The following is a 27,002-nucleotide window of genomic DNA, read 5'->3' as shown; positions in this document are numbered from 1 at the left end:
TGCAGTTATCATCAGCATAGCGTATATCATTTGCACACAGTAGAAGATTAGTATGTATCCGGCGTAGATTCGGTCCCATGTATTATGTCACTGTCGGACTCAGATATACCGAGGATGAAGTGCTGTGAAAAAAAAATATTCAGCGCTGATAAGCCGTTTTACGCTGAACATCGAGATATATAATGGCGAAGAGCACGAAGAAGGCCGGAGCGAAGGCCAAGAAGGTCGAGGAAAAGGTAGAGCAGAAGCCATTGGAGGACTTCGAGGAGTTTCCCTCCAGTGACGAGGAGGATCAGAACGAAGAGGCTGGTTCGGACGAAGAGGAAGAGTTTGTCGGCTTCCAGAGCACAGACGATGAGGCGGAAGAGGGAGACGAGGAAACTGCCGAGCCAGTGAACGAAGAGGAAATCAAAGAAAAGGTGCAGAAGTCTGTGTCTGCCAAGAAGGATGACAAGAAACAGAAGCCCGGCGTGCTGTATATTGGGCGCATCCCGCACGGTTTCTATGAGGACCAGATGAAGTCGTACTTCAGCCAGTTTGGCACGATCACGCGGTTGCGGTTGTCGCGAAACAAGAAGACCGGGCACAGCAAGCACTACGCTTTTGTCGAGTTCGACTCGAGCGATGTGGCCGAGATCGTCGCGGAGTCGATGGACAACTACCTGCTTTTTGGACACATTCTCAAGGTCAAGGTCGTGCCGCCGGAGAAAGTACATGATACGCTGTTTGCCGGCAGCGAGCGCACGTTCAAGGCTGTGCCGTGGACGCGCATCTCGAAGCACCGTCACGACAAGCCCAAGAGCCAGGACAAGTGGGACAAGCTCCAGAGCAAGCACACGAGCAGCATTGACAAGAAGAACCAGCGGCTCAAGGACACGGGGATAAACTACTCGTACTCTGCCAAAACTGATGCATCCAAGGTCACCAAGGCGCCGAAAAAGAAGTCCAAGAAGGCCAAGAAATAGAACTAATACTCCGCAATGCCAAATGCACTACTGTATCTAAAAAACAATAATAATCGCACGAGCTTTTGGGTCTATTTAAGTGTAATGCTAGGAAAACGTCGGATCATTACTCAGCGGGATCTGACAGGATCATTACCCTCAGAGATCTGACAAGAAAGGGGGAAGGGGAGGTCATTTATTTCCACACGTTGTTGAACACATCATCATCAGCGTTGAAGCCAGTCATCACTGAGTTGGTAGTAGGGTGTGCATGTTGGGCAGGAGCCGACACAAATGAATCCCAGTCGTCGTTGTTCGATGGGTGAGTGACCGACGGAAGGGCTGTCGAGTTGCTCCTCGACGCCGTAGTCCCGTTATGGCTCGATGCCCAGGCCGATGCATTGTTGCCGGACATGAGGCTGCCAAACGCGTCGTTCTGCTTTGTCGCCGCATTGTTAGTAGTAGTTGTAGGAGGAGGAGCAGTAGTCGTAGAATCGAAAAAGCTGGTGGAGTTGGCGGAAGGCGAGGCGAAGGAAAGACCGCCCAGCAGGTCGGCGTTGCTCGAGGAGCCGCCGCCGAGAGACATCGAGTTAGTAGAGTTGACCAGAGTATCCACCCCCGAAACGCTCGGCTGGCGGAACGTTTGAGGCTGTACAGGAGGTTTGGAGTTTGCGTAGAGCGACAGAATGGACTTCTTGAGGTCAGGGCGCGACACACCAGATCCAGAGCTCGAAACACTGCTAATAGAGCTTCGCGGCTTCTGCTGGCCGACGCCCGCGGAAGGCGGGGCACCGAAATCAAGCCCCAGAAGCGAGTCTGTCGGTTGTTTCTGGGGTGGTGGTGGTGGTGGAGGCGCAGCCTGTTCTCTCTTACTAGTAGTTGCCTGAGTAGGAGGCGCCTTGGAGATGGGCTTTGGAGGAGCGTCGTCACCGCCCAATAAGTCAGGGATCAACGAAGAAGGAGAAGCGGTTGGAACCTGTTTCTGCGCTGTTCTCGTACTGAGCTTGCGCTTAACCTCAGCCAGCGGGGTCGACTCCTCCTTGAGCTGGGCCTCCTGCTGGCCCTCGAGGGTTGCCGGATCAGGCAAGGGCCCCGGCATGACCCAGCGCTTAAGATCGTACTTTGTGCGGATGAAGTTCTGGATCTTGGAGTCGTCGGGTACGTAGTTGTCGGGCAGCTTGTGCTCCCAGTACAGATTGGCCCGCTTGTTGCCCCATTTGACCATGTTCTCTGTATGCTCGTCATTCCAGGTGTCGAGGTCAATTGACCGCACCTTGCTGATGTGGGTGCCCATGCCACGGTGGATGCCCGAGCACCGAATGCATAGGAAGATGCCCAGGTTCCAGCTGGCCCACCGCGGGTGGCCCGCCGTCTTGCAGTCCGCGCAGTGCTTGTTGACCGGGTCTGTCAGCAACTTCCTGAGGGTCTGCTGGTTCTTGTCCGAAGTCGCCTTCCTCTGTGCCTGGACGGCATTCCCTCTGGAGTATCTGTTCGAGTAGGAGGACATTTTCTTCCAGCCCGTTCTTCTACGCTTTTGTTTTTATTTTGAAGGGCTAGTAGCAGAGGCTAGAAAGGCACTGGCACACGCTATTTGGACTTGTCTGGCGCAACGTACTGCGTTTAAGGGGTATTCCTCCTTTCCAGTCGAGTATCTGCTGTCAAAAAACTCCGCTAACACGCCTAAATGATCTCACGGTTGCGCGCCCCACCCCCCCCCCCCCCTCTCCCACATACTATAGCATTGACTACGGCATTCCAACCTCCAGATACTTGTAATTTACCGTGCAAAGAGCTTAGTAAAGAAGGGTCATTAAACTACAAGGTGGGCCTGGCGGACGTTATAATTATAAGCTAATTTTATTGAAAGTTAGATGGTTTAGCCGGATTACACGGTATATACCGACGAACGATTTATACACATAAAGTTCAATTGGCAGGACTGTATATCTCCGGGGTATTGGGATTAGATATTTAAAGATAGACTTTTTGGTAACTTATACTAGATCCGCTTTACCCATTATTCTAGTTGTAGTTGTACTCCAAAGACTCTCTGGGCCTCCGTTTTGCGGACGTTATTACATGCTAGGGGCACCTCCGCGAAGCGGAGCCGCGGGAGCTCGAGGGCTGGCCCTCGAAAATACTTTGGAGCACCAGTATATTGCGGTAGTGCATAATGTCCCGCAATAGTGCCATACAATGACAAGATTATCATTTGACTTTGATAGGAGTGCTTCAACGCTTACACTATATCTCAGATGGCATTAATCACACTCTGGAGTGTACCCATATATCAAACGCCAAACGTGGGCTAATCTGTAATAGTTTACTTCCAGATAAATCATTGGTCTCCAAACCTAATCTGCAGCATTGGTAATTCCTTTAAAAGATGCCGTTATACCGGTCGTTTGATACACCTCGTATTCCAGCTGCTTGGTAAGTGACCCCTGGAACAGACGCGTGGCGCCGCGCATATTCTAGCATGAGCCGCACCGAACGGCTGAGGTTCTAGACCACCGGGGCCTCCAGTGGCGATTAGCTCCTACCGCACATGGCTCACAAATCAAAACACGGGCTAAGGTAATATAAAACGCTTGCAAATCAGAACCATACGTCAAGATTAAATGGCTGATAATGGGCCCCAATGTTGCTAGTAAAATCTTTTGTGCTAGTAGTGCGGGCGCTCTCCATTCTGGGCACCGATAAGACGCCTTTGGCCAAGAAGGTGCTGTGCGTCAACCAGCTCTCCAACCTCACCCCGAAAGGGCTGGACCACTCGGATCTGGAGTGCTTAGAGAGCCACGATACTATAGACGATGCGGCCGACACGTATGGCTTGTACAGGCCCGCGCCGCAGACGTTCTATCGCCACAGCTACTTGAAGCCCCATGGCAACGTCAAGGATTGGACGCTTGGCGAGGCAATTGACTCCGGGTCGCGCCATCTCGACGAGGCGTTCTCCTCGCTCGAGGTGCTCGAGTCCCCTGGGCCCACCCATGCAACGGAGCCGTTCCCGCATCTCCTGCCTCGTCACTACGAGCTGACTAATAACATTCTGCGGCTCAAAGGACGCGAGCTTGTGTACATATGCCGCCAGCTGCTAGAAGAGTTCGAACAGTCCTACTCCCAAGACTGCTGCTGCAGAGACCTCACTTGGAGGCCATGTAAACACTTTACCGCTCAATACACATAACCTTCCTCTACTTCAACCCCCCTCCCTCTCGGGGCTGTGGAAGTTAATAAATTAACTGGAAGACCTCCGCGAAGCGGAGCTACGGGGGTTTGGGGGCTGGCCCCCCAAATCAGTCGGAAAAGAGAAATGTTTATGGTAACCCTTCTGGGGCTCGTTAAACAACTTCACTACGGGATATCCAGTCACGGAAGCTCGAGGGCTAGCTCTCGAATAGACTAATGAAGGGCTGCGCCAGGCGGAGATTAGCCAGTATAAAGTCGTTATCAAGTCTATAATAATAAAAAAAAAGTCATAACACACAGGTTCATACCTGCTCATTTTGCGATTGATCGCTATTATCGTGGGAGACCATTTCGTAGCTCTGGGACTCGAAAAAGGTCGCTCGAAGTTCGCGCCATTGCGAAGTCCAGGTGCCGAGTGCGACCATTAGCAGGATGGACACGATTTGAAGCCCCCACCACATCAGGGACGCCGGGAACTTGCCGCTAACTAGCCAAGTCACCAGCACGTTTATGCCATGCAGTGTGAGAGTGAAGTCGAGGGCGAGCTTGCTGCGCCCGACGATTATCGTCATGGCGGCGACGGAGAAGAATGTGTCGAGCAGCCAAAGCAGTGTCAGGACCCACCCGGTTGTCGTGTCGTACCGCACCTCTTCCCACGAGAAGACGTAGCCCACCCGGAATTGGAGCCCACTGATGATGTAGTAGAAGGATACCAAGGCCAGTGCTATCACGTAGTACACGACCTGGAGCAGCATAATCTGATAGAGCAGCCGCTTGGGCGCCAGGGAGTCGACCTGTCGGTACATCGAAGGGCGAGTTTTCCTACTGTCCATGCTTCTAACAAAGCTATTCCATGGCACAGCGTACGGGTGCCTTTCGCTCTCCTTTCCCGTCGTCGTTTCAGTGCGGTGGTCCCGGAGCGCCGGCTAGTAAGCGCTGAATAAGGCCATGGGGTTCGCTTATTAAGCGTTGAATAGAGCCAAAGTGCTGTAATGTACCTGAGCATGCTAATCTAAGCGGGCACACTGGGTACCGGAGATAATATTTTGAAAAATATCTAAAACGGTCGCGATAAAAAGATTTTAGAGACGAGAGATAGATCGATAATGGCCAAGTCAAAGGGGTCTAAGGCGGCAACTAAGCCAGCCGAGAATGCGGGCTTCTCAAAGAAGAAGGACGACTTTATTCTGACCATTTCCGACGACGAAGAGGGGATCCCGGACATGGATAGCGAAGAGGAAGAAGAGGAAGAGGAGGAAGAGGAGGTCGAAGAGGCACCCAAGTCCAAGAAGAAGGCCAAGAAGGAGAAGCATAAGATCAAGGAGGCCGATCTGAACCCGGACTTCCAGTTCAACATCGACGGTTTCGAGATGGCTACTGTGTTTGACGGGTGGGACTTTGACGCTTCGCGAGACGGCAGCAAGGGCGTGGACACTAGGAAGGACGTTGATCTCGACGCAATTATTAAGCGTAAGGGTGGCCTAAAGGAGCCAGAGGACGAGTCCGATCAGGAGGACGAAGACGACCTGGCTATGGACGGATTCGGCATGGGCGCGGCTGAAAACAACCAAGACGACGATGGTGAAGATGGCCAAGATGAAGAAAATAACGAGGAAGACGAAGGAGAAGAAGAAGAGGAAGAGGAAGGAGAAGAGGAAGAGGAAGAACAACAAGAATTAAAAGCGGAAGAAGGGGAAGGGGAAGGTGAAGAAGACACTGCGGAGGAGATTGCCAAGTACTATGCCCCTGCTGAAGAGGCCGAGAAGGCTAAGGAAAAGGTGCACAAGACCTTCCAGACCCTGTCGCTGTCCCGGCCAATTCTCAAAGGCCTTGGTGCTCTCGGCTATAACGAGCCTACGAAGATTCAAGGTGCCGTTATCCCTCAGGCAATGGCCGGCCGTGATCTAGTGGCCGGTGCTGTGACCGGTTCCGGTAAAACCGCGGCGTATCTGATCCCAGTGCTTGAGCGGCTGCTGTATCGGCCCAAGAACGTTTCTAGCACGCGTGTTGTGGTTATGGCCCCGACCCGTGAGTTGGCTGTACAGGTCGCTGAGGTGGGCCGAAAGATTGGCCAGTTTTGTGGTGGCATCCGATTCGGACTTGCTGTCGGTGGTCTGAATCTGCGACAACAGGAGCAGGAACTCAAGACGCGGCCAGACGTCGTCATTGCGACCCCTGGTCGATTTATCGACCACGTTCGAAATTCGCCGTCTTTCCAAGTCGACAGCGTAGAGGTACTCATTCTCGATGAGGCCGACCGAATGCTCGAAGAGGGTTTCCAGAAGGAACTGGCTGAGATCCTCACCCTCATCCCCTCGAAGCGACAGACTATGTTGTTCTCTGCTACGATGAACAGCAAGATCCAAGACCTCATCCAGCTGTCCATGCGGCGGCCGCTGAGGATCATGGTCAACTCCCATAACCAGGCGGCCGAAGGACTGGTCCAGGAGTTCATTCGAATCCGAAAGCGTGACCACCTCAAGCCAGCTGTCCTGGCCCACCTGCTCAAGAAGTTCGACCGAAACCAGAGAGTCATTGTGTTTGTCGGCCGCAAGGAGATGGCGCACCGGCTGCGTATCATCCTTGGACTGCTTGATCTCAAGATTGGCGAGCTCCACGGCTCGCTTTCCCAGGAGCAGCGTCTAAAGTCCATTGCCGCATTCCGAAATCTCGAGGTGCCAGTGCTCATCTGTACCGACTTGGCAGCCCGAGGTATCGACATCCAGAAGATTGAGTATGTTATTAACTACGACATGCCCAAGGAGCATGCTATTTATGTGCATCGTGTCGGTCGAACTGCCCGAGCCGGCCGGCAGGGTATCGCCATTTCTCTCGTTGGCGAGGCCGCCTCGGACCGAAATGTCGTCAAGGCAGTCATGAAGTCGACCGGAGCGAACGACAAGATTGTTGGCCGAAACATTGACTGGTCCAAGGTAGAGAAAATAAACTCCTCTATCGAGACGAGCGAGGAGACTGTAAAGGAGATTCTCGCGGAGGAGAAGACGGAGAAGATGATGCTCCAGGCGGAGCGTGATTTGAAGAAGACCGAAAACATGATCAAGCATGAAGACGAGATCAAGTCGCGGCCCAAGCGAACCTGGTTCGAAGCGGAAAAGGACAAGAAGTCCGAGTCTCAGCTGAAACGGGAAAAGCAAACGACTAAAAAGAAAATGAAGGTTGACAGGGAGCGAAAGAGCATGGAGGGTGTCGCTAGATACCACAAGACCAGAGCTGATCGAGAAGAGAGCAAGAAGCGAGGCGGCAGTAAGAAGAGCGATAAAAAAGCCAACCAAAAGGCCCAGCGTGCCAAGGCCGGCAAAAAATAACCTGAGTGATGTATATATTAGACTATTAATGACCCCATTACCTATGATTGATCTTTCGTATTTCGAAACCACACAGAGCCAATTTTACTCACCATTCGTAATGTTACACCTGAAGCCCTTCACGCAGCGAAGCCTCAAAGAAAGGGGGGGGGGGGGAGAGGGAGGGTTACATTTGGTCCGCCAGTTAGTACTGGCAGTGAAGTGCATTTGGGGACCAACCATCGAGCTGCCCTAGCTTCGATTTTGCGAAGGAGATCAAGTCAATTGATTAACCTCCGCGTAGCGGAGCCACAGGGAGGTTTTACAACTACAGGTAGAGAAAAGGCATTTGAGAGCCAACCCTCGAGCTACAGTGCTCCATTTCGTGGAGAACTGGAAGATGATAGCCAAAACCGTTGATAATATACATGCTCATTAGTTGTAGTAAAAATCAGTGGAAATTTCGGATCGGTCAAACTCCTCCTCTGGCTCATTTTCCGGCTTCGAGTCCAGATCCTCAGGAGACAGATTGAGCATCTGAATTCGCAGCTTCGTCTCGGCAAACATTTCAATGAAACGCTTGGTGTCTGCAGACTGATAAGACTTATTTTTGAGCATAAGCAGACCATCGCCCCAGGCGGCAGCCTTTTCTGGAGTGTCAGAGTAGAACTGAAGCGTCGCACCGTCCCGCGACCCGCTTGTCCCACTGAGAGTAATCTTACTGTAATTGGTTCGGCTCGAGAGCGAGACTCTCTTGAGCTCTTTTGGCGGGCTGTTGGCATTCAAGGACAAAGGGGTAACCGTTACCTTGCTCACCGCGGACAAGTCTACAGATCGCGTCAGGGCTTCCGGAGCCGGGGTCTCTTCCAACTTCTGCGGGAACTGACTGTATTGCAGTGTCTTTCGGCTCGGTGACAGCGCGACGAAGTATCGTCGGTGCGGGTTCGATCCTGCCGACCGCTGCTGCGCCAGAGCGCTGTTTTTCGCCGCATTGGTATTGGCTGAAACGATTGATGTTTGTGTTGGATCGTCAATGAAGAACCAGTCACCCTTGAGAAGTAGCCGGACTCTCTGCTCTCGGACGAATTCTTGCGACTCCTGGATGTACTGCCGGTGGAGGTGTTTGATTTCCTCGCCCCACTTCTCATTGAGTCGGCTCTCAACTAACTTGAGCTGCCAAGCTCGGAGCTCTTCGTAGGATATCAAGTCGAGCTTGGACACGACATTGTCTATTTGGGACGACGAAGATGCAGAGATGGCATGCTGGGTTGCCTTGTCAAATAGAACAGTAACGACTTTAGTGAGGTTGTCAAAGTCAGCGGTAGTGGCTTTGGAGCTCGTCCAGATTCGCATGAAGTTCGAAACACCAGCGAAATGCAGAGTAGTCCAGTCGAAGAACAGCGGCCGAAGGTTGTCCATGCTGCTCATGAGTTTCTCTACCGAGCTCTGGTTGCTTAGCTGGTCATGGGCCACAGTTGGCCCCCTCAAATCGCCAAGCAGAGAACTACTGGAAGTGGACAGCGAGCTCGTGCTCTTGGGGCTGTTTTGCGCCAGTGGTGCCACTTTCAGCGATGGTGGAATTGGCGCGGCAGCCTTAGCATTGTTGTCATTCTCGTTAGAAGGAATGTAGATTGGCGGCTGAAGTGTCTCCGAAGTGCCATCTAGCAGCCGCGGGTTCATCGTCGAGTCGTCATTGATGTTGAATATGTCGTATAGAATGCAAGTCACAGTGAGCGAGGCCTTCAGCAGCGGGAACTGCGACTCGGGGCGCGAGAAGCCGACTTGTTCTAGGAAGATTTTCTTGAACCCGACCTTGTCCTCGCTGAAGAAGTCGTTAAAGTCCAGCACGCCGGCCCAGCCAGCACCCGCTGTGTTAATGACCTCAATGGGCGTCGTCACTTCCTCGTCGACGCCAGCCTTTTTCCAGTCCACCAGGTGGCCATTCTCCACTGTGCCCACGACCGTCTTGAGCTGCTGCTCCATGGAGACATAGGTAAGCTTGTGGTATACATTGTTCTCTGGATCAATGGGCATCTGTTTCGTACGTTTGATACATGCCTTGATAATCTCCTGCAGGTCGCACAGCTGCGGCCGCAGGGCTGAAGATACGGGCTTGTTCTCGACAAGGTATGCTGCGTGTCTGAACAGGTCCGACTCTCGGATCGAACAGTACATGTGGTTCCTCGTCTCAGGGGGCAAGAAAAGACCGACGAGAAGGGAATTGATGACCTGCAGGGTCACGTAAACAGTCTGGACGTGGTTCAGCGAGAGCCGCGACACCATAAGGGGTAGGAAGTTGGCTTCTCGCTCAATAGACGCAAGGAGGTTAGGGCAGGACTCCGGCGCCAGGTAGCGGTGGTGGTGCGACTCGAGCGCCACGAGGCCAATGATAGAGAGCGCCGGGCACAGAATCGTCGGGCTCTCGTCCTGAGTCGCGGCGATAGACACAATTCGGTCTACGAGCCCCTGCTCCATGACTCCCCACGCCGACGGAGTCTTTTGAAGCAGCGTGCATAGCGACATGAGGCAGTAGCTCAACGCCGCGTCCTGGGACTCGAAGATACCATACTTGAGCGAGAGCAATGCGGTAGCCGCCTGCTTGTGGTCGTACAGCAGTTGTTCTAGATACCGGTTAGTAGCTTCCATGTAAAACTTGATTTCGCGGTCCTCAGGGTTGAACACGGGTATCAATTCGTCCGGGCGCTGGCCTGATCCGCTGCTCCTCGTTGTACCCACGGAGAAGTCACTTGTGCAGTCCTCTTCTGATTCCGTAGTTGTGCCTGAGTACATCGTCTCCAGCGACTGGCGGCGGTTCAGGCGGTAGCCCCCGATCTTGGGCGGCATCCTGACCTGCCTATTATTGCTGGTCCCGAGCCGGCTGAAGTTCCTGGGCACAATCGAATCGACCAACCGCGCATGCTCCTCATCTTGCACTGACTGGCTGAACATTTCCCAACTTTTTCACTCTCAACTGTCAACTGTCAGCTTTCAACTGGCAAAGTTGATGATTCGTGGATTAATATCAAAGGATCAGGGACAAAAGGGGCCCTTCGTGTCCTTCGCCATAGAAAGTTAAGGTTGTACCCCTTATTCAGCAAGCTCTGCCTAACCAGGCGTACAAAGCCATTGTGGATCGGATGTTTCCCGCAGGTCGAGCCTGGCCATGCCATCCCACTCGCGAACTTTGATCAGGCGATTCTTACTTACCTGTCTCTGAGGCAGACCTCAAAGTCTCATACACCGTTCGATAGTCCATGATCAATGCTACGGTGCGTTTGGCCTAGTCACTATATGCTCGCAAATTTCAACAAGCAAAGGCACCTGGAGAAGGAGAAGAAGAACCAAAAAATACAAAAAGGGAAGAATGTCGTCTCCTAAAAATAGGGGACAAGTGTGTGTGCGTGTGTGGTGCAGGCAACCCACTTCGTAAGCTACACATAATTTACATAGGCTCCTGTAGAGAGAGATACAGAATGCCGGCCCCTATGCAGATATTGAGCCCTCGCCGCATATAAACCATTCACCCGCCCTCAAGGAATATTATGCCATTCTGGTAAAAGATCTGCATTATCCACCTGCCGTCCTCTTCCAGTCCTTCTAGAACCTCGAGGCCCTTAACCGTTTTCCGTCAAGTGGAATGGACGCTAATTAGTTTCATGCCGTTGGCCAGTGTCTTGGTGGATCTCGCTGCGCGGAACACGCACCGCTTTACACCGTTGCCAACCGCCGCGTCTACTGTCCGTCCACACGGGGGGTCCCGCGCCCAAAATCTAGAAGACCGAGAGCGGAATAGGGGAATGGCCACTGCATATCCGCTACTGCACGACGCGCAGAACTTGAAAAAAAAAAGGTCGTTTCATACAATACAGTACTGCCTCTGTTTTTCATGCGTCTACCTGAGCGGAGATCCCTGCAAAAGGGGTTCTTTCCACACCGCGAGCGCGCCGCCTTCAGCCGCGTGCCTAGCCCGTCACCAACACCTAGTACATCGTAGTAGTACCTGCTGTACAGTTAGCTGCACCGATACTTGTACAGTGTACGTGGAGAGGCGATGTCTGGGCGCGACAACTCTTCCAAAATATCCGGTAGCGGAGATGCTACCTACCGGGTTCTTGCGTCGCTGGCGCTGGAGCTGAACGACCAAGTAGAGCGACTCATGGAGAACCACCAGGAATTCCGCGAGAACGAAGCCAACAAGGTTTATCCGCTGGGGCAGAAGATCAGGGACACCTTGGACAGAACCAAGCGCGGCATATCTGCCGAGCGGCTCGAGGAAATACGCGACAAGCTCGATTGAGCGAGAGACGCTATGCTTCAATGCATCTGGGTGGTATCGTAGATGAAGTTGTCTTAAATCTACGACCTTGGCCACATATTTATAGCCGACTCTTCAACGCCGATAGACTATACATGATCGTAATGAATCTGCATTGATTATTGCAGCATTATTGTATGTACCGCTCACATGGTGTTAGGGCATGGGTTTCGCCACAGGCATTTTTATTATTGACTTTTTGTGGTTCTAGTCTAAACAGTAGTGCTCTCCTCCCTTGCGAATGTTACGATTCTACCTAACTGGTAGTAATGAATGGACTGTAGTCTATGAATATTAGTCTAACATAAAGTAGAATTATGTGGCGGCAGCCTCGGAGTCTGTAGATTCCGGCTGTTCGTTAGTAGGTGGAGATGATGACTCCGTGCTGTCTGGGTTCGCAACTTCGTCGCCTGTAGGGGATTCATCGATTGTAGAAGTAGTTTCGGCTGTACTATTGATATCAAGGCTGCCTCGGCTTGCTGGCCTGTTGGAGTCTGATTCTTCTTTCGGTTCTTCGAATGGTGGAGTATTTTCTATGCGTTCGTTCCCATTACCTTGCCCTGGGCTCTCTGATTCTTTCTCTTTGCCTCCAATCTCCTCGGCTTCTTTTTCTTCCTTGGCATCCTTGTGGTCTTCGGATTCCTTCTCTTCCGGTTTTGTTTCCGTGTTGCTTTCTTCAGATATAATCTTTTTCTGTTCCTTTTCCTCAAGTTTAGTCTCCGGCTCGCTCTCCTTGGATTTCGCCCCCGGATCGCTTATTTCAGATTTCGTCTCTGGTTCCCTAATTTCAGATTTCGTCTCTAGTTCGCTTTCCTTAGGTTTCGTTTGGTTTTGCTCGGGTTCTACCTCCGGTTCCTGCGGTTTAGGCTCTTCGTCGTTTTCTCCTGGAGCGTGCAATACATTGACATTCTCAAGAACAACCTCCGCCGCATTGCCCGACCCTTCTATATGATCCAACTTGCTCGCAAAATACTCAGCATCCTTGATCATGCGCTTCTTCTCTGTCACAGACTTGAACTCCACCTTGATATACTGGTCGAGTATCTTCCGCTTGTAAAGCTCAAATATCTGCTTCGTAATTTCCTAGAAAGCAATTAGCGCAGCTCACATCCGTCCCGAATAAAATAACTCAACTTACCAAATATACACCATGGGGAAGTATGTTGTTGACAATCTTCACCAGTACACTGACATCCTTGACCAGGCTCACCATGTACTTGTTGCATGGCTCCTCCGCATCCTTCGACCAGTCAACGCGCTCAACTGCTCGCGAATGCGCCGAAATTCTGTCGTCCATAATAGACACAAACTTGTCTCGGATCTTATCCTGCTGCTGTTGCATCTCTCGCTTAGTGTTGTCCAGCTCTTGCAACCGCGACGTCAGCACAGACGGCAGCCTTCGCGCACACTCCCTCATGTACGGCACAAGCGTAACCACAAGGTTCAGCGACTGGTAAGACAGTGCCAAATGCTTGGCTGTAATGTGCTTGAGTCCGCCGACCCTGACGGCGCCAGCGCCCAGAATGAGGTCCGCAACGTTGTTGTGGAACTTCATAAGCAGCTCATTGAGATTGGTAACTACCTCATTCCCAAGATGAGGCAGCGCTACGCTGATCTTCAGGTAAGATTCGCAAATACCAATAGTTTCCAGCCCAGCCTTGGCCACAATAAACGACTCTTCGCCAACTACAATACTGCGTAACGTAGAGTCTTCGTTTTCATTGTTGACCTTGCTCTCTTGCTTTTCAATAACTTGCTGTAAACTGCTGATCCATTCATCAGGTACTCGTTCAGCGCACTTGACAAGCCTATCAGCAAGTTCCTGTGTCACTCTATCAACGAGCGCCTCCTTCCAGTTATCCTTCTCCATAAGTGTCGTAAGCCCATTAAGACGTTGCCGATGGAACGTATTGAGGAAGGTCTTGATCTGGTAGGTAAGAGTGTTGCGCAGGTCGTCGCTCGTATCTCCGCTGACCGCTTCGCACTCGGACAAAAACATGCTGTTGAGCATAAAGTAGTTCAAAAATGGCTGCAGGCCGAGCTTGGCGACATTTCCCTGTCGAACCTTGAGAATCTTGCTCATCCGGTCTTGCGAAAGCTTTACAATTGCCGCCAGCAGCTCAGTCAGGTCCATTGGTGGGAAGGAGACCGAGCCACCAGACCCTTCTGTTTTCTCGTATTCCTGTATAATAGACGAAGTAACATCCAGCAAAAGCTTCTGCTGTGTGGCCAGGCGCCTAAACATTTCGGATGAGGTCGTGTAGACGTCAATGACCATCTCCTCGGCATCCTCCGCCGACATATCAATGAGCGCACTACGCAGGTGGTTCGACTTGTCCGCAGCAGTCCGAGTAGACGCCATAGAGCTCATGGACGCAGAATCGCTGTTGGTAGGCAAGTACATCCGTACAATGTTCCTCGCCTCGCGTATTACCTTGTCCTTGTAGGTCTTCATGGCGATGGTCACATTCTCGGACCGCATAAGCCCTTTAAACAAATCGGCCAACTCTGTACGCAGCTGCGGACTGATCTCGTTGTAATCTGTATTTATCTGCCGGGTATTGTTGGCACTCTGGGTTTTCATCCCACGTCTAGTAGAAGCAGTGACCAACCGTCCCATTCGATAAAGAGTCTCGTCGTTGGGGACACTCTCATAGTGCTTGCGAATGTCTTCAAGAAGCATCTCGGCAAACGCAGTGGAGTAGCTCTGGCCCGCCCGCGTCCTCAGGTTCGCCAGGCTCTCGCGCAGATCATTGAGAGCATACACCTGCCGCAGATCGACTAAAGGATGCAACCACTCACTCGTCCACTCTTTAACCAGTGGAGAACCTTCCGCCTGGCCCGCCAGCAACGCTTCGGCAGCGTCGATAGTATCCAGGCACTCCTTGATCTGGTTCTCCTGTGCAAGGAAAAGCTCGGCCTCATCGGCTTTGGACAAAACCGTGGCAATCTGCTGCAACGACTGAGCAAGAATGCTCGCATTCCGGCGCCTCCTGCGGAGCTTCAGCAAATCAATGCCTGCTACTGCCCGCTTTTCATCCGCTACTGCCAGATCCCGGCGCAGGCTCTCTATTTTGGCTATGCACTGCGCCGTCTGATATCGGATGTCCTTGAGATCCCCGAGTGCCGAGAAAAAAGAAGCCGATGCCTTGGAGATTTCGTTAATCAGGTGAAGCTCGACCGTGTCAATGTACCAGCTGAGCTTCTCCTGGAGGATGGAATTAGTCGCCAAGATGCGCCGCGTACCGTCGTTCTCCTCTTCGTCGCCGTCCCCGCGCACAATGACGCTATTCTCGCTCACCACGTCAAAAATACGCGGATTGTCCATCTGAAAGTCCTCATTGAAGAACACATCGGGAATTGTAGACAGGGACGAGATGTTCGACCGCGTCTGGAGATCGAGGGACGAACTGCTTCCGTTCTCCTCGTCCCCGAGCGTCATTCGAGTGGCATAAAAATCATCGTACAAGTCGGCAATGCTGTCAAGATACTGCGAAAATTCGGTCTTCTTGACTTTGGGGATGGGAGTGAGCGTCACGGGCGGGATATCCTTGCTCGTAGGCGGCCGGAACGGGTGGGGCGAGTGCTTCCCCTGGCGGACCGCCGCCGGAGGTGCATTGTTCGTGCTCTGCCTACGGGCATTGGCAGCGCTCGACGGAGACAGAAGCGACCCGCCGGACTCTTCAGGAGCAGAGCTGTACCCGTCAACAATGTCAGATATTGCATTGGCGCCCAGCGCTGACTGGCGATTGTACCCTGGCGGCAGATAGAACGATTGGGTTGCGCTGCTGGGGGAGAAAACCGAACTCGCGTACTGCGACGGCAGATTCAGGCTGCTGACGCCACTGGTGACGCTGCTCGACCGCCGGTGGCCGACGATGGAGCTCTGATTCGGGGTGGTTGACACATCGAGCCCCAGGCCCACAGTAGACCGGCCTCGGTGCGGCGTCGAGACGCTCGAGTCTATCGACAGTCGGTTATTCACCGAAGCTGACGATGAATTAACCTCCGGTTCTCTGCTCATCTTGCCAAACCGCGAATTCGGTCTGCAATCCTCGCGGCTATTTGGTTTTGGGGGTAATGCACGGAGGGGTATTCCACGTTTGTCCTCCGGTGCTCCCATCGCATATCACAAGCTGCGATCCTCCAAATATGCCCCACTCATCTAAGTGCCGAGCGTTTTATTATACATTTATTTGTCCGAATTGTGGATATTATTTATTTTAGGAGGCATAATGGGCTTGCAGATATATATCAATGTAAATATAAAACTATATGTAGAATTCACACATTACCGTAGATAGGTAGATGCTGCATTCATTGGTTCAGTAAAAGTATACCAGGTATTACTCCATATCTTTGAGGGGTAGACATATATCTTAGGTGGCCATTTTAGCTATTTCCATTTGTTCTATATTATCGATAGTTCCTCAATTGTGCTACCCATAAACAGTCTTAGTTTGCCAATTGACCAAATGTACCGGTAGCCTTCTGAATCTTTTCATGAGATACCGGTAGTCACTGCAGTAATTGGCAGTTACATAGACATGATCCTAAGAGAATAAAAGTTTGATTTGAACTCATATCATTTGCCACAATTTAGAAGCTATATGTTTACCGAGCACACTAGCGATTTACCGATATGTAATAATTCCAGAGCAATTGAACTATAATACCAATTTTCAAACCAAAGGCAAGCTACAGCTTTTTCCTTCTCTTCGTTATCCCGTTGAGACACAACAGGTTTGAGCTTTGTCCGTTATGTGACTGACGGCAATATATGTGCATACTGAGACTCAAACCACTCCCAGTCAAGCCATTCATTAAATGTGGATGCCAGTCCTTTTTCCCACCGCAACATTGGCGAGGCATATTTATTGAGCGCCAGTCCGAACTCAGCTAACTCATCATCTGTCATACGGCCGAAAAGATCATTTGCAAAATCAACGAAAACCATTGGCCTATTGCACGAAATACTAGGATCCGTGACAATCACATGTTCAAGATTTAGGTTTGCGAGCGCTATATCGCGTTTGTATATCGAGCTTTCAAAATCAATCACCGACTTCATCATCTGCTGGCAATCCTTTTGTGAAAAGCTTTCTACATCCAGCTTTTCCATTGAATTTCCTGGTATGTATTCGAGAAGGATTAGTCGAACCTCTCTTGTTTTTCCATTCGTGACAGGCATGTTCAACGAAAATGACCCATAGAACTTGGGGATCAGCCCTCCCTGGAACTCTTAAGTGCTTCTCATAGGCACGCACCTCGTGGTTATAAAGTTCGTCAGCCATATGAAAAGGGTCCAAAAGTCCCCCCCTCGTCGAACATGAAGACCGGGTCGTACACTTTTGCCACCAGCATTTCTCCTCGCTTAACATTTTCCAAGTCGGACTGAGCCTCAACCGTAAAGACTTGTGTGTGACTATCTGGTCCGACGTGGATCGAATAGTGGAGCTTCAAATCCACAGTTCCAGAGCCAAACTTCCCTGCCACAAGGAAGATAGTGCGAGTGTCTTTCAAATCTCGAAAGACTTCTGCTCTCTTTCAGCAGATGATTCCTGTGAGACAACAGCCCAGGTCCATAAATGTTGGCGGAGGAGCTATGTGTTGGCGGGCTGCAAACTGAAATCCCCTAAATTAGGGGAATCATGGTATCTTTAATTGCATCTTTCGTTCTGCTTTAGCGGGCTTGGTTTGTTGAGTTATCCTATCAGTGACGCGTACAGTAGTTCTAGGCTGATGAGGCAGGAGATTGCTAATTTATAGCTGTCGTTACTCCATTGATCCCCGCAAGAAACTTTACAATATCTATCAACTTAAAATTATAGGCTTCGACTACAGTGAGTTTATTATTAGTTATTTAATATGGGACAATACCGCTGTTAGCTCCAGTACCAAAACGCTATTTCTTGAACTTATCTTTTCACCCTCAGAATAAGTTTCGAAAGCTCGTGTACGTACAACATGTTCACCACATGTACTTTATTTATCAATGCACTTTAGTCTAAAAAAAAGAACAGATCCCGGTATAGGCCTGATAGGCAGTGATCTCCACCGCCGGCATTATATACTAGCAATCTCTGAGAGGCTTCTCATCATCGAGCGAATAATAAATCTGTTTCATGTACGAAGCTATATTTGTAGTAGCTATTAAATAATCTAGAGGTACGCGGCTGATACTGTTGACAGACTCACTCTTCAAGAATGGCAGGTCGTCTAGGCGCGTTGGGGAACGCTTTGTTGATCAGAGTCCAAATTTTGTAGCTCGAGCCCGTTCTCTGGGGCATATTCACTCAATTGACGGGCCAGAAAAGCGAAGAGCAAGCGATGATACGTCATGCCGCGCTGCTCTTCCTCTTCCGATTCTTTGAAATAGTTAACTCTAAGGGTTCCATCCAAAGGTACGGAACTGAAGTCGAAGAGGAGCATGGCATCGCAATAGAAAACGGCAATATTCTCACAATCTTGAGAATATTTGCCGACTTGCCGCACAATCGGTATGGCATTGCTCTTAAGGCCGCAGCGCTGCATCCGCAGCGTCGTCCAGTTAATAGAACTGCAGGCATCTGTCACCTCATAATCTTCTTCTCTAACCGACTCAAAGCCGGATCCGAGATACTTTGAGCATTTTTGAACTCGAGAATCCCCAAATTCTTCAAAAACCTGACATCGCTTTCAGATCAAAATTCCCACAGGAAGTCCAAGCGAGGACACCTTCGCTTCATTGCTGTACATTTTTCTGTTATGAGAGAATAGGTTCATACGAACTAAGCATTTGTAAACAGATACCAATCGCATAACACTAAACTTAAATCAGGGGTAAAAGCCGCATGGGGCTGAGACAAATCTGCACCTGCCCACAGATCATGAGTAGGCGCGGCTGACCACTCTGACAATTTGTGTTCTGTCTGTTTTTTATATATATTTCACGTTTGAGCTTGTATTGTTAACAAGATTGCATTCCCTCTCATGTTCTATCTTTCTCTCTCATGTCCCTTCGACAAGTTTGTCATAGAAGGTGAAGGGAATTATTGGCTGGTCGGGGTTTTACACAGATATTACGTGAAAAACCGCATCAGCCCATCACAAATACGGGTATAGAAACTACTAATGGAAAACCACAAAGGGTACAAATTATAGCATCTTTTCGTTTTCGTGAGGGGTCTTGGGAGACACTGATACTGTTAAATAAAAGATACTTTTAGCGTAGACAGTCCAGCTAAAAAAACAACCTCTGCACATCTAAAGAGTTATAAGTATTATCATGATGGTTCAGATGGTAAATAAGGATGCCATGCAGCATCCTCACTTCATCGCATATAAATATTCAAAAACGAAGGCAGACGTGGGCTGGTATCCTCAGTGGGTGATCCACTGATAGCTCGGAGGTTGGAGTGACTATTTCAATCTTCACAAGAGCATATAGAAGGGCGACAAACCATAACCAGACACCATTGGATCGCTTACGTACTTATTTAGCCACCGTAAGAGAATATCAGCCTAATGTCCTTTTTTGATCGGAGTACATGGGAGCAGCATACCAACTCCGCCTGAAATTAGCACTATTGGACATGATTGAACAAGTTCCACAAGAAATATGGATTAACATATTCCAATATCTCGATAAGACGATCTTGCAGTGTCTCTTTATTACCACCAGCATTCAACGCGGCTGCGGAAAAGGCTATATCAGAGCATTCATTTTATTCGTGAACAATGGTCGGCCTTCTTGACAAGCGACCATACTGCACATTTTGACAATGATACCGTGCTAAAACTCATCTCCAAACAAATCTGGGTGACGAAGTGCTCGATTTCCCTGAGCAGAAAGGACACCAGTAGTGCACTGAATGCTATTGAGAAATGTTGTGCATGTGCCGCAACTCGGCTTGTACTGTGATTCCAATATCCAATGACAAGCATGGCGGCTGAGGATCTTGACCGCCTCTGTAAGGCCCTCCGGCACTGTGGTAGGCCAATTGCTTTGAGAATCGTTGACGAGGTCACTGATTATGTTTCAGGATTGGACCGGGTCCTGGCAGCGATTGTACCCATAGGCACTTGAATACAAGTATAGCTGCATTAGCTTGCTGTGAGCTACGACGCATTCGCCCAGATTTGCCAGTACGCGACATCGCTACGGTGGCGAGCTGACAAGTCAAGGAGCTTGGAACTTCAACGGCACCTTGAAATAAGGTATAGGGATCTCACTCCTTTAGCCGGGGTTATTTTGAGGGTTCGCGAGGAGGTGAGCATGACTGGATACGTTAGACCTTTGCCTTGGCCGCTTGGTACTGTGGGCACTGCCAAAATACTCGGTGTTTGGTGTTTTAATTGCCGAAGAGTTTATTGTTCAATGCCTTTCAAACAGGTACAGCTGGTCACTAGAGACGTAGTTGATTCGGTAATAGAATGTTGGGTGCAAAGTAGCCCACAGCTGATAGTTATTTTGGTAAGATCTTTGGCAGGTCACAACCGTGACCAATTTCTTGACTCCGACATGGAAACAATACCGGCTTCTCGATTTGCCAATTACCATTAACTACTTAAATGGGTTCGCCAATTGCCAAAATAGTTGCACAATTGAGTACTTAAAGTGCTGGAATTGGTGTCTGCAAATAGTTGAACAATTGAGTACAGATATTGTACTTGTCCAACTCAAACAGTTGAACAATCGAGTGAAGTACTGGCATTGGAATATGTACAAGGCGTTGAATAAATAGTTATAGATAAGAGACTATATATACGGTGTGGGTGGGATGTCTATAATAAAAAAATAAAAAAAATGGTCACTGCTTCCAATTGCCATGCAGGATCATTTGAGCAAAGTCCTTAGCAACATTGACCGCGCTGTTTAACCGTCCAATTTTTTTGTCCTCTTCGCTACTGTCTGTAGATGATGGCGAGGCTTGCTGCTCGGGCTCTGGACTAGCACTTGTGTCTTCGACGAATTCGCTCGAGCACTCTTCGTCCGGCGGCGAAGGCGCAGACGACGTTTGGAGGAATGCTACGGCCGATGAAGATTGCGACGACTTATGCGGTGTGTCAATCTGGCCTGTGGCATTTTCAGTGGTTGTTTGCACAATGGACGACGCCAGCGCGGCGGTTGTGATTGGAGAAAACGACTCCTCAGAGTCTCGGCGTTGCGGTGACACACTGGGGGACTCGTAGACGCTGTTGTAGTCGTACGTTTTGTAAGCCTGGCGGCGGTTAGTCGTGTTGTGGCTCATGGCGTATGCGACAGAATTAGCCTCTGCATTCTGTCGCGCCTCACGCTCGTAGTCGTCATAGTCATACTTGAGCGTCGTCGCGGGCAGAAGCTCAATCGAGGGCTGGATACGATGGCCCTGGCTGTCAAGCGCCTGGAGCTCCTTGGTCCGGTGGAGCGACACCGAGGAGGTCGAACGCACCATGAGGAAGAGCCCTGCTTCGTCCTCATCTTCCTCGTCTTCGTCATCGTCGCTGTCCCGATCGCTGCTGAGAATCGAGCCCGAGCCGTCACTGTCGTCAATGTACTGTTCCACAGCACGGCACTGCTCGACACGGTCGTTGAAGTGAATGTGTCGCTCCTGCTTAACGGGCAGCGCCGATGCTCCAGGCGTGCCCACAGAAGGTACGGGAGTGAGGCTTGTAGCCGAGGCAGAAGACTCCGAAAGAGTTTCGGTGATGTTCATGGCTAGTGTGTCTGCATCGGGGCTTTGTGGCTGCTGAAGGTATTGCTGGTAAAGATGGCCCGGGACGTGCCTATACTGCTGGTTGATGCGCATCGACAGGTTCTCGTCGGTGGGCCCGGCGCGAGGCCGGTGTCTATAGTTGTGGTGCCTCATGTACATGGCCGTCTCGGTGTTAATGTCCATCTCCTCGTCTTCGTCCTCCTCTTCTTGCGGTGGTGGTGGGTGGTGGTGCTGGTGGTGTTCCTCAGAGGTGGGGCTCCTAGGCAGGGCTGGATACGAGTGATGCCCTAGCACAGGGAGCACCGGGCGGTCGAGCATCATCTGCGATATGCTTTTCTTCTTGAGGATAGGCTTTGTGTTGGGCACCGCCGGGGACGCAATAGTGCTCTTCTTGTGCTCCTCGGGGTCGTAGAGCGTCGGCGAGAGCGGCGTCATGCCAGTCATGGCGTACGACTGGGCGGGCTCCTCATAGAGCGGGCCGTAGAGCCACGTCACGTCATAGTCCTTGAGCCAATTGACGCTCTCGGGCGACACCGTCTTGAGGTTGTACTTGGCCTTGGTCCAAGTGCGCCACGAGGCGTTCTCGAGTCGCGCCGAGTTGGCGACCGAATTACGACGCAGGACGATATACCGCCACGAGGCGGAGATGTCGCTCTCCTTCCAGTTGTGCGACAGATAGTCTACATGGCGCGAGGGCTCGTGCTTAACCGCCGAGTCGTCGTGCAGCAGCGGGAGCTCCGGAGTGCCAGGCAGCGACGACCCCGACGATCCAGACGACATGTATCCGTCGGTACGGTTCGCCGTGGCCTCGCTGGTATTGAGGTAGTCTTCTTCCACTTTAGTTTGGTCGCTCGGCTGGTACTCGGGGAGACTTGGCTGGGTTTCTGGGACGCTTGGCTGGCTTTCCGGAAGACTTGGTTGGTTTTCCAGTCCAGTAGGACGCGGTACCAGACTGACAGGGTGGGGAATAGTATTTGGATTAGCCGGGTATGAGGCCTGCTGCAGATGGGGGTAGTCGCCCATGCTGCCAATCAAATCCTGCGAGGGCCGCGACTGGAACTCGTCCAGGACTCCCATGGAGCGGGTGCGCTTGAGGCCGTAGGTGCTTTTACGAAACGACTCGTCATCGTCGACAAAGACTGCGTTGGAGATCTCGGCCAGGTTAGTGTTGCGCTTTGGCTTCTCCACTAGTGGAGCAGAAGGACCCACTTCTCCTGACATGGTCTCTCCAAAAAACGGCGGAATAATAATATCCCTCGTCGCCCCAGTATGTTAAAATCTACACCCAAAAAAAGTCGTCAAAAAGTTCGTCAAAAATTTCGCCCTGAGATGTTACAGAGTAGTAGATAGCAGTTAGTAGGTATACAGGTATACTTCTCTGGCACAAAGTACGTCAAAAATTACAAAAATCTTTATACCTGGAAAATTAAAAAAAAAAAGATCCAAAAGCCGAGAGGAAAGAAGACAATAAATCCCCTTTCCTCTGAATAGAACTAAACAAAAAAAATAGAGCCCTTTCCCTTTGTGGAGAGAGGGAAAAAAAAAGTCGACAGCCTTTCAGAAATGAAGGGCGAAAAAAAAAAAATTAAATGCTCGTCGCTCTATGGAGATGGGTGTGTCGGACGGTGAGTTTTGGTTCTCTGGGGTAAAAAGTGTCCGCGCCTGGGTAACAATGACGGAACAAGAAATGACCTTTGGGTCGGACCCTCCGTCAGGGACCTCCCTCCCCCCCCTCCCCCGCTAGAGCTTGATCATTCCAGCGTCGACCATGACCCATGTTGATCCATGTGTCCATATATTATTCCGATCGGGATGGTACGTTTGATCTGTTATCTAACCTACATGCATTGTGTGTAGATGTATAGGATTGTTGTACTGTAGTAGGGTACGGGCGTTGATATGGTAATGGTCTAGCCTTTCTACATGCCACCAATATTGAGCACTACAACTAGTAATAGAACAAGCAGTACAACATAGAACATATCAGCATGTACATACACAGTAGTAAAGTAGAAATGGAACAATATGGAAATAATATTGGGCCATGGGATCAGGTACTAGCATGCACCCATCAAAGTATTCAAGTACATTGGCAGGCGCTGGCAGATCGAAAAAGCCAAACCTTTCTGTCTCAATCAATGTTTGTGATTTCGGACCAATTTTTCCGAAAAGGCGATGGCTTTAACAACGAAACCACCGCCTTTCCATCTCACTCAGGCTACGAGTACACAAGTGACTCAAGCAACCAACGGCTCATCACGACCCAGATGCAGAGCCTCATGCATGCTTCAACGTAGAGATATACCCACATGGCGACGCAGCGCGCCCGGTACAGTGCCCAAACCTCACCCCAACAATGGCGATACGTCTTAAAGGGCGAGCAATTGACCGTTTAACAACCGACGCAAGTCTCAGCTCCTTGCTCGAGTTGTCTTCCTGTCTTCCATTTCCCCTCGAAACCTCTCTGAATGTCATACAGTAGACGCATTGATAGACGTGTATTGGGTGGGGGGCCGGAACGGGTCCGCCCGGAGCAGGCGCTTGTGACACTTCCGAACAATATTCGTCAGCTACCCCCGCCCATCATATTGGAGAGGTCCACCGTATTGGTGATGATGGGTGCTGATTGGCCTATAGCATCTTGACGCCGACAATGGCCTTATCAGCACCCTTCATGAGCACCGCCTGGCCGCGCTGGGCCAGCACGTCGATTGCCCTGCGCAGTAGTGCGCCATGCATTCCGCAGAAGCTCTGGTTGGTTACCATATCCCCGTGAGCCAGCTCGTATAGCGTAAGCACCGTCCCGCCGAGGCCACTCGAGTCGACCCACTCGGCAATGGCATCCGCCCACTCCTCAGGGGTCTTGAAGTAGACAATTGCCTTTGTAGACCGCATTTTTGCGCCATAGTACCCGTACTCGCCGGGAGCCGTCTCCGCGTACCACTCGAGGTGGCCCTGCGACGCCATATACTCTAGCACGCTACGTAACGTGTCGGGCTTGAGTCCGCGGTTGATGGCCCCGTTGTTGAACAGCTCGCCGTCGACAGCGCCGCTGTGTAAGCCGCTCTCGGCCACGGTGCGCCCGAGATCCAGCGTCCAGATGCGGTAGTGCGCGCAGTATTCCAGCACCAGCGAGTCCCAGTGGCCCAGCTGGGCGTGCCAGGTACGCTCATTGGGCTGTTGCGTGAAAAACGGCGCAAAGTGGTATATTGACGGGAATTTGAACTGCTCTATCTCCATTATATTGTATCTATATCCAATTTCTGTTGATGTACAATATTAAATCGGGATTTACTGTTTGGATATCTGTTGATGTATATTGGTAATGTTAAATCAGGATCTGTAATGGTAGAGTGATGAAGGGACATCCCAGTCGGCGGTGACTGCATATCAGCCATACCATATTGATTTATTTCGATGAGTACTAATAGTAGCCTGGCTGAGATATGCGAGGTGGCTATTGACACGGTCAAAGACGTGTACAACCATGAGTTTGGCATCCCCAGAATTAGATCTTCGGGCCAGCTAACTGCCCTGGAGCTGGAATACCTCGACCGAGCCAGGGCCCGGACCCGGACACCAAAAATGGATATAAAGATTACAGATCTGACCGGAAGGCTACAAGCCCAGGCTGATATCAGCGCTAAGCTGTCGGCGATACTCGCAAAGCAGCGCCAATTTGTAAACCGGCTCCATGCGCACATCATAGCGCGGGAAATGAAGCAGGAGGCCCTACACGAAGACAATCGCCGTACAACGAAGCAAATCGTTTCGACAACACGGCAATTGCGCGATTCACAAAGAGAGCGCTTCTCCAAGGAGCAGTATAAAGAGTATAGAGAAGAGCTGGAAGACCTGCGGCAGGCCAGAGAGATTACGAGTGTTTTGAAGGACCTCATCCCGGCCCTTATCGCTTCGAGCGGCCAAAATTGGGCAGATGATGAGAGGCTTCTTGAGATTATTGAACACTGTGGCGAGCAGCCAAAAGTACCTACTAACGATGAGACGATCTAACTATTTTTGCGAAGTGGTCAAACCTCCATTGCTTCCAGCAGCGTAGTGTACTCGAGGTCCAGCCGTCGAGCGCCCGTAGCTCCGATGGTCACTGAGTTCCTGGAAGCCAACCCGCGCATTTTTTTCTCAAGACGGTAAAATCTCCTTGAGTAACTATCTCGTAAAGAGACTCAGAGGACTATCGGTACACACATTTGACCCATCTGAAAACTAAGACTGCTTGTGGCTAGCGAGGCTGAAGAATTATCAATGATATAGAACAATGGTCGATAGCTGAACCCATAACCTATGAGATTATCGACGCCTCAAAACCTCTACCTATCTACGGTATGGGAATTCTACACATGGTATTATGCTGGTGCATACATCTCAACATCTCCAAACCGGAGGTCAATTGACCTCTTTGCAACAATTCTCCGCGTAGCAACAACCTTTTCGTTACACTGTGACAAACTTTCAATCTTTGGCGAGATTCCCGTAATAACGTCTAACAAACACCCATTTACAGCCCAAATCTCCGCGAAGCAGGTCCCCAGGGAGGCTTGTGCCTCGAGCTCCATACCTCCGCACCGCGGAGAATGATTATCTTACAAGTCTTGGTGAATATTTACAAACTGTACAGATTAGTTAAGGTAGTATCGCGAGTTGACGACGTCCCAATTGATGGAGTCCCACCACTTGGTAAGGAAGTCGGCCTTGCCGGCAACGGAAAAGTCAGTGATAAAGGTCTGTGGCCAGGTGCTGACGGCGAGCAGCGGAACGACATAGTTCTTCTCCTTGGCCAGCACGAGGTTCTGCAGCTCCTCCAGGGCCTGGGTCGTCTCCTCGTCCACCTTGAAGTTGAGGTTGAACATCTGAGATCGCGAGTACTCAAACGGCGTCCCAGCATTGAACCGCGAAAGAACATGCAGCTGCTTTGACTCGTCTTCAACCAAAAACACCCAGCCGACGCCTAGCATCGAGTCCGCCGCGTGGAGCATCTGGTCGCGCAGCTCCTCGACAGACCCAAACTGCTCCTCGATCTTCTTCTTGAGTGCCAGGCTGGGCGCCGTGCTGTTCTTGGACGGCTCCGTCAATGCTTCGAAATAGAAATGGTTGTTGTATGCTTGCGATGCGTAGTTGAACACATGTGCCTGATCCGACTTCTTCGCCGTATTCTGCAAAACCTGGAATGGCGTTCGTGTCTCGTTCTCCGTCTCAACCGTGAGCTCGGTCAGCCTACCGGTGAGATGCTCCTGATACTCCGTCCACGCTGTGTTGAACCCTTGCGCGCTGTAGAGGCCGTTGATGCCCTGCACACGGTACACTTCCTCCTTTGCCAGCCGCGGCACAGTGTGAATGCCTCGGAACCCTCTTCCTGCTATTCGCACACCCTGTCTGAACATCTGCGATTCCAAGTCTAGAGATCCAACTGAACAAGATCCAACTAAAGAGATCCAAAGTCGAAGGTTGAAAATTTCATGTCCCAAATGTCTCTCATGCCCGGCCCCACCTCCGACCTCATCACACATCCAACTCATCCAACCAGACGAAATCTGATCAGCCAATTGTAATC

At 50.7% G+C, this 27,002-nt stretch overlaps 13 protein-coding genes across 13 annotated transcripts; 5 read left to right on the top strand and 8 right to left on the bottom strand.

The window, feature by feature from the left end:
* Window positions 1-182: 182 nt before the first annotated feature.
* On the top strand, window positions 183-965 carry NOP15 (RNA-binding protein; the record flags this gene model as incomplete). The annotated part of the gene is made up of 1 exon (XM_076687270.1): window positions 183-965. The coding sequence occupies one exon, from the start codon at window positions 183-185 to the stop codon at window positions 963-965; it is 783 nt and encodes a 260-aa protein (XP_076538535.1).
* Window positions 966-1,140: 175 nt separating this feature from the next.
* Window positions 1,141-2,451, bottom strand: TRVA0_053S01068 (stromal membrane-associated family protein; the record flags this gene model as incomplete). The annotated part of the gene is made up of 1 exon (XM_076687269.1): window positions 1,141-2,451. One exon carries the CDS (start codon window positions 2,449-2,451, stop codon window positions 1,141-1,143), a length of 1,311 nt encoding a protein of 436 aa, XP_076538534.1.
* Window positions 2,452-3,585: 1,134 nt separating this feature from the next.
* Window positions 3,586-4,134, top strand: TRVA0_053S01046 (uncharacterized protein; the record flags this gene model as incomplete). The annotated part of the gene is made up of 1 exon (XM_076687268.1): window positions 3,586-4,134. One exon carries the CDS (start codon window positions 3,586-3,588, stop codon window positions 4,132-4,134), a length of 549 nt encoding a protein of 182 aa, XP_076538533.1.
* A 304-nt stretch (window positions 4,135-4,438) lies between these two features.
* SYS1 (Sys1p) lies at window positions 4,439-4,969 on the bottom strand (the record flags this gene model as incomplete). The annotated part of the gene is made up of 1 exon (XM_076687267.1): window positions 4,439-4,969. One exon carries the CDS (start codon window positions 4,967-4,969, stop codon window positions 4,439-4,441), a length of 531 nt encoding a protein of 176 aa, XP_076538532.1.
* A 273-nt stretch (window positions 4,970-5,242) lies between these two features.
* On the top strand, window positions 5,243-7,462 carry DRS1 (putative ATP-dependent RNA helicase; the record flags this gene model as incomplete). The annotated part of the gene is made up of 1 exon (XM_076687266.1): window positions 5,243-7,462. One exon carries the CDS (start codon window positions 5,243-5,245, stop codon window positions 7,460-7,462), a length of 2,220 nt encoding a protein of 739 aa, XP_076538531.1.
* A 414-nt stretch (window positions 7,463-7,876) lies between these two features.
* Window positions 7,877-10,697, bottom strand: LMO1 (Lmo1p; the record flags this gene model as incomplete). The annotated part of the gene is made up of 2 exons (XM_076687265.1): window positions 7,877-10,062; window positions 10,649-10,697. 2 exons carry the CDS (start codon window positions 10,695-10,697, stop codon window positions 7,877-7,879), a joined length of 2,235 nt encoding a protein of 744 aa, XP_076538530.1.
* A 795-nt stretch (window positions 10,698-11,492) lies between these two features.
* Window positions 11,493-11,738, top strand: TRVA0_053S00958 (uncharacterized protein; the record flags this gene model as incomplete). Its single annotated transcript, XM_076687264.1, has 1 exon — window positions 11,493-11,738. The coding sequence occupies one exon, from the start codon at window positions 11,493-11,495 to the stop codon at window positions 11,736-11,738; it is 246 nt and encodes an 81-aa protein (XP_076538529.1).
* Window positions 11,739-12,071: 333 nt separating this feature from the next.
* On the bottom strand, window positions 12,072-15,879 carry VPS54 (Vps54p; the record flags this gene model as incomplete). Its single annotated transcript, XM_076687263.1, has 2 exons — window positions 12,072-12,839; window positions 12,895-15,879. The coding sequence occupies 2 exons, from the start codon at window positions 15,877-15,879 to the stop codon at window positions 12,072-12,074; spliced, it is 3,753 nt and encodes a 1,250-aa protein (XP_076538528.1).
* A 4,669-nt stretch (window positions 15,880-20,548) lies between these two features.
* On the bottom strand, window positions 20,549-22,654 carry TRVA0_053S00914 (GATA-like domain-containing protein; the record flags this gene model as incomplete). Its single annotated transcript, XM_076687262.1, has 1 exon — window positions 20,549-22,654. One exon carries the CDS (start codon window positions 22,652-22,654, stop codon window positions 20,549-20,551), a length of 2,106 nt encoding a protein of 701 aa, XP_076538527.1.
* Window positions 22,655-23,710: 1,056 nt separating this feature from the next.
* On the bottom strand, window positions 23,711-23,908 carry TRVA0_053S00892 (uncharacterized protein; the record flags this gene model as incomplete). The annotated part of the gene is made up of 1 exon (XM_076687261.1): window positions 23,711-23,908. One exon carries the CDS (start codon window positions 23,906-23,908, stop codon window positions 23,711-23,713), a length of 198 nt encoding a protein of 65 aa, XP_076538526.1.
* Window positions 23,909-24,064: 156 nt separating this feature from the next.
* Window positions 24,065-24,673, bottom strand: VPS25 (ESCRT-II subunit protein VPS25; the record flags this gene model as incomplete). Its single annotated transcript, XM_076687260.1, has 1 exon — window positions 24,065-24,673. The coding sequence occupies one exon, from the start codon at window positions 24,671-24,673 to the stop codon at window positions 24,065-24,067; it is 609 nt and encodes a 202-aa protein (XP_076538525.1).
* Window positions 24,674-24,850: 177 nt separating this feature from the next.
* Window positions 24,851-25,447, top strand: TRVA0_053S00848 (uncharacterized protein; the record flags this gene model as incomplete). The annotated part of the gene is made up of 1 exon (XM_076687259.1): window positions 24,851-25,447. The coding sequence occupies one exon, from the start codon at window positions 24,851-24,853 to the stop codon at window positions 25,445-25,447; it is 597 nt and encodes a 198-aa protein (XP_076538524.1).
* A 623-nt stretch (window positions 25,448-26,070) lies between these two features.
* On the bottom strand, window positions 26,071-26,967 carry RSM26 (mitochondrial 37S ribosomal protein mS42 RSM26; the record flags this gene model as incomplete). Its single annotated transcript, XM_076687258.1, has 1 exon — window positions 26,071-26,967. The coding sequence occupies one exon, from the start codon at window positions 26,965-26,967 to the stop codon at window positions 26,071-26,073; it is 897 nt and encodes a 298-aa protein (XP_076538523.1).
* Between the last annotated feature and the right edge of the window lie 35 nt (window positions 26,968-27,002).

The sequence above is a fragment of the Trichomonascus vanleenenianus genome (assembly GCF_965637985.1).
Source record: "Trichomonascus vanleenenianus strain CLIB 3782 genome assembly, contig: TRVA0_053S, whole genome shotgun sequence".
NCBI classification, from domain to species: domain Eukaryota; kingdom Fungi; phylum Ascomycota; class Dipodascomycetes; order Dipodascales; family Trichomonascaceae; genus Blastobotrys; species Blastobotrys vanleenenianus.
The sequence above is the reverse complement of the archived record's forward strand: the minus strand, read 5'-3'. Positions and strand labels throughout refer to the sequence as shown.